Source organism: Panulirus ornatus, chromosome 16 (assembly GCF_036320965.1).
Source record: "Panulirus ornatus isolate Po-2019 chromosome 16, ASM3632096v1, whole genome shotgun sequence".
NCBI classification, from domain to species: Eukaryota; Metazoa; Arthropoda; class Malacostraca; order Decapoda; family Palinuridae; genus Panulirus; species Panulirus ornatus.
The window spans coordinates 8,289,907-8,304,774 of record NC_092239.1 but is presented as its reverse complement, the minus strand read 5'-3'; the positions used below and the strand labels follow the sequence as shown (position 1 = coordinate 8,304,774).

Genomic DNA, 14,868 nt, shown 5'->3' with positions numbered 1-14,868 from the left:
ACACCCCCACCCCGGCCAATGATTAAGCGAGACGGCGCGACAGTGACAATGTATGCCGTGCTTATGCCAACGACCGTTCCAAAAAGACACGCTTCATCACTCACCTTAAACACCCCCGCGGGCACGATGGACAGCCCCACGAGCACGACGACAGACACGACTCTCGGGTCGTACCTGAACGATATATGGGTCGAGAAGGTCTAGCCATCATACCCCCATGGATTGTACCGTCGTGCTCAAGAGCCTTACTGTCGTGCGTGCTCAAGTCGAATCGTCGTCTTCCCTTTCATGTTCCTGTGATTAAGTCTATGAGGTTTTCCCGTGAATTGCTCCTGGCTTGGGCTGTCACTCAAGCACTGTACACAACAAGACGCACCCTAACATTACAAAACTTGGAAGAAAAGGTTAACAGAGGCATTAACAGCATGGCTAAGCACAATAGCTTTAATGCACCTTGATATCAAGCGACACTGGTTCGAAACACTCTCGGGGCATGTCACTCCCAAGACAGAAACACAGTTCGCTCAAAAATGCCAAGACTAGAATTTACTAGACTAGATAAAATTAGGCGATTCTCGTTCCTCTATCAATGAATACTGTATTGTAATTGAACTGATGATCCTCGAGGAGTACAGGCGCTGCATCAACAACGGCTAAAATGTATAGCACTGAGTTACGTCTGTGATGAACTAGTGTGATGGTTTATTCCATGACGCTTGTTAACTTTCTTAAAATTAATCACAATTATGTTCAGACAACACGGGATTATATGTGCTTGTGGTCCTCAAATGACCAAGCATCTGATGCAAATATGAGGCTCGACAACGTAACCAATCTACTACGTTTACTGACCGAGAGGGTTTGTCACACTCACACATGTGATGTAAATTCCTATTTCGGTCTCGATTTAACACGGTCATGATGAGATGATGGAGCATGTCAGCAATTCAATAAAACATCTTACTTCAATTCCGGCGTCATACCAAAGCAAAAAAACGAGAGAAACATGATGGGCACTGAAGGCGTATTCGCTCGAGAATGCACCACATTTACGTCTTACAGATATATGCACTATGAATCTAATATCAAAATTCAATATTCACAATGTAAAGATTGTAATGGTGAGACCTGTAACTAAACCCGTCATATCAGAAAGACCTCATATACTTGAGGTAAGCGATCAGTAAACGATAACTGGCAAGATAAAAAGTTTCCTGTTGGTGTGAACAAAACTTGACGAAGTTATCGCACTACCCCAGACGAAAGCTACTGTTTTCTATAACCGACACAGCCCCACCGCATCTACTGCCATTCTCTCTCCCTACCTCGCAGGGGTAACTATGATTACGGTTTATACTCCCTTGACGTGTTTCATTATATATATATATATATATATATATATATATATATATATATATATATATATATATATATATATATATATATATATATATATATATATATATATATATATATATATATATATATATAAAGAACAAGTGATTCACAAATAACCTGACAGCCACACGTAAATGACCCACGAATAAATATAAGCCATACATCACCTTTAAAAATATTTGGATAGGAATATTTAATCTACTGTGAACACTAACTGGCAATAAACCATCAGTTATTTCTTTCCTTCTTTCATAAACACTCCTTTGTGCTGGTATCTACACGCCTGTCTTTAAAAACCTACAATTCCCCTGTGACAGTGTGTGTTCGACATATGGAAAGGCATTTCTGTAACCTACTGAGCGCACTGAAACGATTTCCGAGCAATTTGCTGGCATTACATGGGCCACTGATGCATCAATCTCACTACATATTACCTCGTCGAAGCGGAAAGCGATTTAATTTAGTTTGCAGGGGGCCGTCCTCTGCCGTGTGTAATGGTCACCTGTGGTTACCTCCACAATGTTATGATTTAATCTGCTCGCTTCATTTACCTCTTAAGTCTTGCGCAGAGTGCCATGCCATTTGTGATGATAAGGTCAAGTGTATGACTGTGTATTGCTTGTATAATGGTGATTAATATTGCTGGTGTATTGCTTGTGTAATGGTGATTGTATATTGCTGGTGTATTGGTGATTGCATATTGCTGGTGTAATGGTGATTGTGCATTGCTGGTGTAATGGTGATTGTGTATTGCTGGTGTAATGGTGATTGTGCATTGCTGGTGTAATGGTGATTGTGCATTGCTGGTGTAATGGTTTACTTGTCCTGACTGAACGTCTCTGAGAGCATCATTAGTTTAGCGGCTCTTTTTCGTCCTCTGATCCATTTATCACTGTATCTACAACCATAAGCATTCTCTTTTTTCCCCTTCCTATAAAATGAATACCTATGCGTCTGTACCACATGATTATTATTATTTTCTTTTTGTTTTTAATATCTATTCCACCTGACAGTATTTCATTAATTCTTCTAACTCAGTTTTGCTTAGCGGTTGTTATAATTTCCAATGTTTAGGTCGGGGTTATTTACAGGAACTACTTATCAATTATTATGGTCTATCTTCATGGATTCCTTCTAATTTGCTATGTAAACCCCCCAAAATATATCCTTACATTTTTGGGTTGTACATATAAATGGAACAACGAACGAAGGCTATCGACAAATACTCTAGAATCTTACCTCACACTGGAAGCCCTGTTTCCCTTAAATACATTCTTTAATGTACGTTGTACAGAGTATACAATTTAGAGTATACTGTTTTCAATCAATTTCAACTCATCTTATCTACCTCCTAGTTCGAGGATGATTAGGATATGAAACAGCTGTCAAAATCATCACGAAATTGCGTCTCGCATTCACGCTTACCAACCCTACCTAGACAACAGGAGTCGTAGCGCTCATTTTGAAATCCATCGAAATCATACGTGAAGATACTTTATTTGTCGGGTGTACTTACACTGTTGTCGTTCAGTCTTCAAGGTTCACTCTGGGACCTCAACAAGTTCCACGTTCTTTTAACAATGATCCTTCACATATTCACTGACATAATAAACATTTAGTCTGGAGTTCCATGATATTTATCCTTCCACAATGATCTAACTTTCATAATTTGCTTGTATTTTCTTTTTTAATGTTTGCTTATGTGTTTGTCATTATCTATATCCTACGAGCTGTAAAGAGCCGTCTGCTTAATGCATTTCTCCTTATCATCATGTCCTGGCCAACAATTTCATTATTCATCTTCCTCATGTTAAATTCATGACTTCTAATCTGCCTGTGGTTTGACCTCCGACCTGTTCTGTCTCACCTCTAGCTCTGTCCAACACAACGTCTCTATCCACGTACTCACCTCCATTTAAAGAACATCTGAAATTGCTTCCTGGTCATACATTTCTCATATCTATATTTTGCTCGTTTTCTGTTCGCAGAATTCCTGCTGGGTGTAAAAATTTACATATATACTACTCAATTTACATGCAAGATATGTATCATGATACAGGCACACGTCTGGATGTCAGAGATTACATTCCTTGACTAGTTTTACGTCCTCCGCTGCACGAGAGCTTCCGAAACCACACACAATCATCGCATACAAGGGGACGGGCATTTCGGCAACTGTTGCCAACGACTTAACGTACATCTCCACCTGAGGCAGTATGAAATAACGTTTTTATTTTCACTTTTTTTTTAATCTTGTGTTCTTTATCTTTATATTTATCATTCAGCTTCTTTTTCTTGTCATATAAGTCTATCAGTTTTATCGCCATTATCATGGCCACCGTCTGACTATTCATTTTCACCATGACTCAATTTTTTTTTCATTATAATCATGGTCATCACCATCATCATCATCAAACTCAGTTTACACCTGTTATTGAACATCCCCTGCGGCAACATCCTACGAGGGGGAGACATCACGCAGCCATCCCCAGTCACTGCTCTCTACCGTGATGCAGTCGTGCACTCACATCCCACCATCCCAACCCCCTTTTAACCCACCCATCTCATCACAAACTCCATTTCGTCTACTGGATACACCATACTTCACATTACCCACACTCATATATAGCAACGAGACCGGTTTTCAATTTTCTCCCTCAGGATGTCACACACAGACTCTCTCTCTCTCTCTCTCTCTCTCTCTCTCTCTCTCTCTCTCTCTCTCTCTCTCTCTCCTGGTGATGTCTCATGATCCAGTGCATGTCTCATCGTCACCAAGTCTGGCTGGTACCTTCGGCCTTAGTAGTTTCCTCAGCTCTTCATTACCTATACTCATGTGTCCTGGTATCCTCAGCTGGTGCACTATAGTGCCTGGCTTGTATCATCTCTCTCACGGCCTTTTTACCTGGTGGTGAATAACTGGTGAAAAACCTCCTCGATCTATATGATTCTTTATTAACTTCTTTACTCCACTGTACACGTTCTTTAACAGTTATTGTTATCTTGACAGTTCACTTTATCATCAATGCTTTTTATCATCACTAAACACTTCTTATGTTATTCTTTCCACTGTGTGGCCTATATACTTTAATCAGCTGGCCGCCATCTTTGTTTACTCTTGTCAGCTGATATCTTTCATTCTCGGTTTACATCTTGGGCGGCATTTTGAAAGGTTCAACATGAAGTGCAAACTGTTATTACACCATTAATGAAGGATCACATATGATGTGTACTGCACACAAACACACTCACTCTTACCTGGCATAAACTAGGTGTGTGTGTGTGTGTGTGTGTGTGTGTGTGTGTGTGTGTGGCGTAGTGAGCCAAAGGGCAACGTGGACGCTGGCAGGGTGACATGCAGCTGTGGCACAAGGCTAGGGCAACGAGGGAGGGTAGATAAGAGGCAGGAAAGGGAAAAAGAAAAAGTAAAGAAAGATATTGAAAAAAAGAAGAAGGAACACGATACAAGAGGAGAAAGGGAAGTAGAAACGAGGGGAGTGGACAGGAGGAGGAGGAGGAAGAGGAGGAGGAGGAGGAGGAGGAGGAGGAGGAGGGTGGTGAGGTGCTAGTGCTGGGAGGGGAGGAGAGGCAGGACCTTAGCACCCCAAGTATCGAGTGTTGCTGCAAAACTTCCTCCACCGCCAGGCTTCCCGCTTCCGCTGGTCTGTACACAACACCGGAAACACGTCCGCTAGTTGAAGACGACAGGGAAAGACACTCCCAGGAGTAACACGGCGATATTGCAGGAGTAACACGGCGATATTGCAGGAGTAACACGGCGATATTACAGGAGTAACACGGCGATATCACATGAGTAACACGGCGATACTACAGGAGTAACACGGCGATATTACTGGAGTAACACGGCGATATTACAGGAGTAACACGGCGATATCACATGAGTAACACGGCGATACTACAGGAGTAACACGGCGATATTACTGGAGTAACACGGCGATATTACAGGAGTAACACGGCGATATCACATGAGTAACACGGCGATATTACAGGAGTAACACGGCGATATTACAGGAGTAACACGGCGATATTGCAGGAGTAACACGGCGATATTACAGGAGTAACATGGCGATATTACAGGAGTAACATGGCGATATTACAGGAGTAACACGGCGATATTACAGGAGTAACATGGCGATATTACAGGAGTAACATGGCGATATTACAGGAGTAACATGGCGATATTACAGGAGTAACACGGCGATATTGCAGGAGTAACACGGCGATATTACAGGAGTAACATGGCGATATTACAGGAGTAACATGGCGATATTACAGGAGTAACATGGCGATATTACAGGAGTAACACGGCGATATTACAGGAGTAACACAGCGATATTGCTGGAGTAAAAGTCACTTAATCTGATTATTCGTCAGTGGTGTAAACTGCTGACCAAACCTTGTTTTAAGCATAATCTTTCTTAAACACATCAAATTCCCCAAACACAAAATGGAGATAGCTAGGAGATAGCATCCTAGCTCAGGACCTCCAAGCAAACAAAACAGAAAAACACAATACACTGGAGATTTTCTTTATAAATAATATAGACATGACACATATCAGGGCAAAACACACGCCACCATGGAGGGTACAATGAACGGAATGTTTTTTTACGGTAGGAACACAGAATGGGAAGACGTCAACAGTGGCCTACGTGCAATACAATGGGCAATCCTTTCCTTGTGACGTGACACCAAGGGAAGTCAAGTGAAATGGACGACTAGAGAAGAACTCAAAATAAAATAAACACAAGTGGGGTAAAAAAAAAAGAAAGCCCATGAGGTCCAGACTCAAACGTAAGATAGATAGATAGATAGATAGATAGAGAGAGAGAGAGAGAGAGAGAGAGAGAGAGAGAGAGAGAGAGAGAGAGAGAGAGAGAGAGAGAGAGAGAGAGAGAGAGAGAGAGAATCTTTTAATGGTGGAAACCTACAATAACTCTTGTCATGGGGGAGGAGGTAGACTACGAATTAAATGAAAAAAAAAAAAAGACATGACAATACCAGACAGACGCGGACTCCACCACGGTTCAAAAGCACAACGTGAAAGACCTCGGGGTAATAATCCCCCACGACCTTAACCCCCCAACCCCCCCAACAACATCAACAACAACAAAGCCACCGTTGGCTCTTCCAAGAAGATGACAGGCTGCTGGATTGTGAGACTTCAAGATATAGAACAAAAGGGGGACAGAAAACGGACGCTCTTCAAGGTACTAATATCCAACCCCTGAGTGGGAGACTGCAGTGTGCTCACATCAAATTTCAGGACGAGCGAGAAAAACCGCGGGGTTTAGAAAGTGTCTCAAAGACCTTACAAGGGCCAGGCTGACGCTGTGAGGTACCTGAACAACCTCGGGGACGACAGATATCACCTGGGGTCAGGTCAAAGGCCAGGTCATCATATCCACATGTCGTGTTCTAGGGTCGTGCCTAAAAGGGTTAACACCCTGACTTGTTTCGCCTTTCCTAAAATACAAATACGTACCAACGTCCTCATCACGAGGACCTCTCCCAAAAGGGGGAAAGAAAATATATATATATATATATATATATATATATATATATATATATATATATATATATATATATATATATATATATATATATAAAGCTGGATGGTCAGTTCTTAATGGCTCAGGTGGTGAGGGACACGTAACGGGTCGAAAGATCAAATACGATTTTGGACGTATAGTTTTAAAGAAAAGGAGACATGCCAGGATATGTGATTGAACACGTGTTTAAAGGTATACATATGAAAGGTTTATCAAAAGAGGACCTAACTGAGCACACATGTTCAAAGGTATATATATATATGAGAAAGGGCTTATCACAAGGGTACATAACTGATCAACATGTTTAAAGGTATGTATATATGAGAAAGGGCTTATCGCAAGGGTACATAACTGATCAACATGTTTAAAGGCTTCTCAATAGAGGACATAATTGACTTCTATCATCTTGTACTTCAAATCTCACTTTAAGAAGAAAAAAAAAAGAAAAAAGGAGCGGCTCTCTTTCTGAGCCAGTGTGGTCGCCCAGGCTGGCCAGCACCAGACCGAACTTCACTAGCGAGCTGTCTAACCTAAAACTTCATCTGACAAACATCCTTCCCTTAAGCCAAACAAAGTAACGCATCACCCGAGACTAAACAAATGACTCACGTCTTCTACATGACTTAACTAACACACCGGTAGAGAGAGAGAGAGAGAGAGAGAGAGAGAGAGAGAGAGAGAGAGAGAGAGAGAGAGAGAGAGAGAGAGAGATGCAGGGGTCGTGCCTAATGACCACCTCGCAGTCAACAGGGCTGGGCAGTATTTTCCAGCAACACACACACACACGCTGCTCTGTCCCGCGTCGCTCCTCGCCACGACCCGCCGCCAAATGAGCGTTTTTCAGAGGCTGACTGTGAAGTCCCCGGCCAGCGGGTGGCGGGCCACATGTGTGTGTGTGTGTGTGTGTGTGTGTGTGTGTGTGTGTGTGTATGTGTGTGTGTGTGTGTCGGCTGTTACAAGGATCAGCCGAGGCTGCTACATAACTACAGTGACGTCAATGACGTCATTAACATATTCTGGACAAGACAGCAGTGTCGAATAACTGACCCTTATGCATATTTTCATCAGATAGCCACGCCACTATACAGCTGGTCGGGGGGAGTTAAATCACCACACGACCTGGCGCTCCTTCGCAAAAGACGCTAACTCGAAATTGAAGCAAAAATCACACTATCCACCAGGTGCCTCAGAAGAATGATGGCCAGGACAAGAATGGCTTCCATCAAACACACACACACACACACACACACACACAACTCGGGGAACATTAAGGAGGGCGAGAGGGTTGTGGAGTGTGTGTGGGGATGGCTCTCCCCCCTTAGAGGGAGAACAGGCTTGACCTAAATCTCCCCTCGAGCCAAAGTTCCCGGACGGAAGCAGTACAGAGACCCCCTCGACACAGGCCAACCTTGGAAATGGTCTTACGCTAGAGGTTTGGAAGAGACACTCCGGCTTTAACAAGGAAGGGTGAGCAATGCAGCGTAAAAGAACAGCTCGAGTGCGAGACAGGTTTCTGATAGTTCCGCCACAAGACAGCTACACAGGCAAATACACAGACCGCACAGACCTATATATATATATATATATATATATATATATATATATATATATATATATATATATATATATATATATAGTAGGACTAGGCAACCACCAACAACGGTGCAGTGGCTGTAAGGTTCCCTTCTCTGACCCGAGCTGCTGTCTTTTCTTCCTGCTCCAGATACACGTGTACGTCCTTGGCGTTCCGTCCGCAAGCACACACTCATCTAGCACAAAACATCCCACAACATGTAAACTCACAAGTCTCGCCTCTTCACCTACAGACCTCCCTGCGGTGAGAGCTACGCTCAAACCTTAACCATAATGGTTACATCTTAGCACAGGCAGGGAGAGATCAGGACACGGGGCTCCTCAAGTACAAAATCCCTACACGGGATTACACAATTTCCTCAATTTCATATATGTATATATATTCTAGCAGGTGTTTCCGGACTCCGCCGGCATGAGGTTCACACCAGGCGAGTACAGTCACGTCCGGCAGGGCTGTAGCATCGACGTCAGTTGACGAGAGTGTAAAGCCTCGCCAGAGAACTTCTTGCTTAAAAAGGAGGAGGAGGACATCCTGTACCTGCTTCTGATTGTAGCGCAACCCTGAAACTGCAGGAGCCCATGCACGAGAAGTCCTAGGGTTGTGCAATAATAATAATAATAATAATAATAATAATAATAATGATAATAATAATAATAATAATAATAATAAAAATAATAATAACAACAATAACAATAATAATAATAATAATAATAATAATAATAATAATAATAATAATAATACCAATAATAATAATAATAACAATAATAATAATAATAATAATAATAATAATAATAATAATAATAATAACAACAACAACAACAACAACAACAACAACAACAACAACAACAACAACAATAATAATAATAATAATAATAATAATAATAATAATAATAATAATAATGATAATAATAATAATACTAACACAACTTCCCCTCCTCCTGTGCGTCGAGCTTAGCAGCGTCCTGAGGCTGTGGCACCTCCTCTGCTTTCAACGCCCGACATCTGCTTAGTCACACTGCCGTTACTTAGCGAACATGTGTGTGTGTGTGTGTGTGTGTGTGTGTGTGTGTGTGTGTGTGTGTGTGTGTGACACCAGCAAAAACCGTGCCCCCGAGGTCTGCCCGGCATAACGGAACGCACATGTGGAGGCTCCCCCTGCGTCAGCGGCAGTCAATACTCCCAGGGAGACAGCAAGGAGGCACCGCCATCCTTAATGAACGGCCACTACGTCCGAGCGAGATGTGTGTGTGTGTGTGTGTGTGTGTGTGTGTGTGTGTGTGTGTGTGTGTGTGTGTGTGTGTGTGGCGGGGGGCCGGAATGATGGTGTGATCACATCCTCTGTTGCGTTAACCCCACCCCTCACTCAGCACAGTGGGGGTGAAAAGGTGCGCTGTGAGCATGGGAGAGTGTTGGGGGAGAGAGAGGGAAGGGACGGGATGTGTCTGTGAGAGAGAGAGAGAGAGAGAGAGAGAGAGAGAGAGAGAGAGAGAGAGAGAGAGAGAGAGAGAGAGAGAGAGAGAGAGAGAGAGAGAGAGAGAGAAGGGGAGGAGGATGTGAGGGGGGTGGCTGTGGGAGGCTCAGATAAACGTGATGGATGGTATGTACTCACACGGGGACGCCGGGCGGGGGATCCCACACACACTGGCCGGTGGTCAGGTTGGCGTACATGATGTTCCTGGAGCTGGGCTCGATGATCTCCACCCACTCCAACCTGCAACACAACAAAAACACGATAAACATTACCGCAACACTCGCTCGCTCCACATACCTCTACTACACTGGCCTCACACCACCTGACAAAACATCTGCTTCGGTTGACAAGCAGGAGGGGGAAAAACAAATATGTTACAAATCACACAAACCCAGATGTGCTCCGTGGTTTGAGAAAATGACTGTGTCATAGCGGGGGCGACGTTAACCGGAGGAAAACAAGCACGGTCGTGTGTTCGCCAGGTGTTTACTACATGGTGAAGAGTCTGTAATTTTTCCTCCTGGTCTGATTATATGAACAACCTGGAGTCATGTATTAATTTGACCACTAGACTGAGCTCCAGGAAGACCCCGCCCTTCTGTGGGCTGGTAAGGTGCAGGCCACAGATAATACAGTAGCTTAAGAGACGCTCTGTAGGCGTACAATCTTTAATAAAGTAAAACCAGCTGTTATGTTTTATGTCTACGTACCACCTGCTGCCTCTGTAACCACCTGCTGCTCACACCAGGACGTGTGAGCCATGCGGTGTATGCGGCGACGGTGTCTCCCCTCACCTTGGCGAGACGGGAGCCAGCTGTACCGCAGGTGGCTAATAAACACTCTACCTGGTGACCCCAGCCCACACCACGACCCACACACACACACTACGTGACCACACCTACAGCCGATGGGATATATGTATCATCCCGCCCGGGGATGTTTACCACCTCCGGGCAAAACATCCCCAAACAGGTGACCACCATCACCACAAGCGTCCCAGTCCCACGTCCCAGATAGAACGTAACATATGTCAACAACAACATCCCCTCCCTCCCCCTCCTTCCCCCGAACCATCCCTCTCACCTCGCCAGTGTTACCAGTGTTAAGGTAAAAGATCACACACCATCCGGGGCTGGGATCGCCCCGGCAGTGTTACCAGAGCATCAGGCCGCGAGACCCCACACCACCCGGGGCTGTGACCGCCCCGGCAGTGTTACCAAAGCATCAGGGCCACGAGACCACATGCCACCCGGGGCTGTGACCGCCCCGGCAGTGTTACCAGAGCATCGGGCCACGAGACCACACACCATCCGGAGCTGTGACCGCCCCGGCAGAGTTACCAGAGCATCGGGCCACGAGACCACACACTATCCGGGGTTGTGAACGCCCCGGCAGTGTTACCAGAGCATCAGGCCGCGAGACCCCGCACCACCCGGGGTTGTGACCGCCACGGCAGTGTTACCAGAGCATCAGGCCACGAGACCACATGCCACCCGGGGTTGTGACCTCCCCGGCAGTGTTACCAGAGCATCGGGCCACGAGACCACACACTATCCGGGGTTGTGACCGCCCCGGCAGAGTTACCAGAGCATCGGGCCACGAGACCACACACCATCCGGGGCTGTAACCTCCCCGGCAGTGTTACCAGAGCATCGGGCCACGAGATCACACACCACCCGGGGCTGTGACTGGCGTTACACATTACAATGGGAATCTGTGCACCTGGACTAGTATGGCGACGTCATGTGGGTCGCCCACACCAGCTGGCTACTCCTTCCTGACACCATTTCCCACACAGACGATACAGGGCAGCAGTGGGAAATTAACTAACCCATTTCTAAGAGGTTCTTGTATTTCGGGGTTTACCGGGAGACACTGGGAGTGGACTGTGAGAGAGAAGCGAAAGACTGCCTCTTTATGAATGGGATCTTGTTGAGTTTACAGATATTACCTTTCCCTCCGTTACAGAGCCATTCATACATGGGATCCTTTCTAATGTTAATTTTCGGGTCACTCAACGTTGGATGGGAATCGGGATGTCAAGTGTTGGGCATTAGTGAGAGGGTCGTGTGGTGCGGGGCCAACAACCTGTGTCTCAATCTGCTTTTGTTTGCCTCCCTGGAGAAGTGGCGACAGGCCGGCACAAGCACCACCAGTCATTTGATGATGACGCCTTTCGTTTTCCTCTCCTCACTTCCCACGGGGGTCTCCTTGACCTTTGGGCACCGGTGAAGCCACACCCGGGTATGATGACCTGAGCTTAAAACCTGGGGGGAGGGATCAGACCTGAAGCAACGCCATCGAATCCACAGGCTGGACCATCGCGTTCAAAAATGGATGAATGAACAGATGGCATAAATGGCTGTTCAAATTCCTAAAGGTCTTCTCACTTCTAGGGAAGGTGTCATTCCCCATGAAAGCCTGTGGAAGGGAGGAGTGAGGGCAAGATGCGACCAACAAGCGGTGGGCGAGGGAGGGTTTGTGTTGCCTCCCACCGGTTACCACCACCGGCGCAACAAAGCCCGGCTGTGTTGTGAAGATCCGGATCCATCCTGTGTTGGCTGAGTCACCCCCACACCCTTGACCACGCCGGTAAGATCTCCGATCGCGGAGGTAAGACCCTTGAGCACGACGGTATGAACCTTGAGCACGACGGTATGAACCTTGAGCACGACGGTAAGACCCTTGAGCACGAAGGTATGACCCTTAAGCACGACGGTATGACCCTTGAGCACGACGTTACGACTCTTAAACACGACGGTAAGACCCTTGGGAACGACACTTCTGACCGGAAAACATGAGAGGACAACCCTTGACCCTAAAGGTTCTTCAGGGCATAGTCGTGTTCGGGAAATTAATAATAATAATAAAAGTGAGTAAGCTTTCTTGTCCACACTTGTCTATACCATAGCTCCACCGGAGTAGGATATCCTTGACAAACTTCAGCCACCAGCTGCTGTTGTAATGCCTAAAAGGGGATAGACGTGGGCCATGCTATACCATGCTGTGGTAACATTCTCCTGACGAGGGAGCCTTCGTGTTGCAGAGGACGAGGCAACGCTCCCGAGATCACACATAATTATGTCCAATGTGGACGACCCTAATGGGGGCAACTATCATGGGAGAATCTCTCTCTCTCTCTCTCTCTCTCGGCACAGATCACATGCCTTACAAACCTCCTTGAATCTTACCATAAATTATTCAGCAACCAATACAAGACTAAAGCAAATAGATATATTTTTCTGAACGTCCATAAACCCTTGACTAAGTTCCCCCCCATAAACTGATGACTACATGAGTCTTGTCATAGGAAGCCCCAAGAGTCGCAGTTAATGGTAAATCATCACCGTGGTCACCAGTCAGTCACTACTAGGTCCTGGGACCTATACTGTTCATCATTTCTATGAACGACATTGATGCTGCAGAGCTGAATAACCCAAGTGTCTAAATTTCGCCTTAGCCATGCTGAGGTAAAGTATCGCCAATGATTAACCCGTGTTACCTGCTTTAAGAGAACTAGATGAACTACTGTTTAATCTTTCCATATCATGAGTAACATAGGCGTAGTAAATCGCGAGGCTGAAAGCTCAAAGCTTATCCCCATTACTGATTTTTAATAACAAAAAGTGGAGGGATACACGTCTTTGGTGATGGGGTGCATGGCATATTCAAGTCCAATTCTAATTTTTGACATTCTTATAAAAACAGCCTTGGACCTAATAGGTTCTTTTTCTACCCGTTTCCCGTCCGGAGAAATGCCGGAGGGAGTGGGTGGGTGGGGAGAGCGCCTTTGCTTTGCTATCCTTTCCTTCTACTGCTTTTAAGGGAACCATCTTTTTTCAGAAGTGTTAAGGATACATCACCTCGCTGGATCTTTGGGTCTGTGTATCTATGTGTAACTCCAAGTTACAGAGATGCACAGTGTACTGGTGTTCCTGGCCCACTTGCCATGAACACCAGTACACTGGGGAAGGCACATACAGGCTGCCCTAATTCCTGCTGCCACCACAGGAGGCCTGGGGAGGGGGGGCGCTTCACGGCCGCCTGCCACACACACACCTTCAATAGCACAAGCACTGACTGACGCCCTCTTAATTGGCCGCTCAGGTTTTAAAGGTGCATTACCTACAGCGAGGCGACCGCCCAGTTCAATACGAGAGTTTCCCCTGCCATGATTTGGCTCGTCACTCAGTAACTATATATAAATCAACTTTTGTCTCTATGTAGAGGAAGGAACGGAGCCACCAGCGGGTCGGCTTCATAAGTGGACAGGGTAGGAGTGGTGATGTCAACGGGGATTTATTCGCCACGGTGGCGGGGAAGTGCTGTGGCTACTGTTTATTCCTACGTCTGTACAGGTGACGTACTCAACGCACTGTCCATCTCTGAGTGGCTGTTATCTGGATGCGTTCAGATTCACTTGCAATCACAGCGTGTATGCTTTACTCGCTATCAAAGACAATGATGATAATGACGGTCGTACTATCTTTTTATCTTTTCGAAAGGAATCTTAAAACAAGCTACTATCATAGCGGAGGTGTTCAGTCATCTACACCGCTTACACACACACACACACACACACACACACACACACACACACACACATTGCCTACGGATAGGTGATGGTGGGCCGGGGAAGCACAGAGTTCAGAGTGCAGCCTCGCCATGTTTACCATTTATTCGGAGAGTAGGCCCGTCTGCGGCAGCCTACTGTGCAGGGGAAACGGGAGGAAGAGGGGGAGGAGTGAGTGGAGAGAACACTGTACCCAAGGGCCTTCTTTTTCTTTTTTTTTTTAAGGGATGGTTAGAAATGAGGGAGAAAAGGGTTGAAC

The 14,868-nt window shown here is 45.5% G+C and overlaps 1 protein-coding gene across 6 annotated transcripts in view; it reads right to left on the bottom strand.

Annotated features, from left to right (window-relative positions):
• The window catches only part of RhoGAP93B (MyTH4 and RhoGAP_KIAA1688 domain-containing protein RhoGAP93B), a 326,788-nt gene that overhangs the window by 113,408 nt on the left and 198,512 nt on the right, over nucleotides 1-14,868 (bottom strand). For 5 of the 6 annotated variants that reach the window (XM_071671206.1, XM_071671209.1, XM_071671207.1 and 2 more), the window contains exon 2: nucleotides 10,175-10,280. In XM_071671206.1, the coding sequence (XP_071527307.1) occupies nucleotides 10,175-10,280 (106 nt within the window). The remainder of the gene's footprint in view (nucleotides 1-10,174; nucleotides 10,281-14,868) is intronic. The other variant, XM_071671208.1, reaches the window with a different exon arrangement.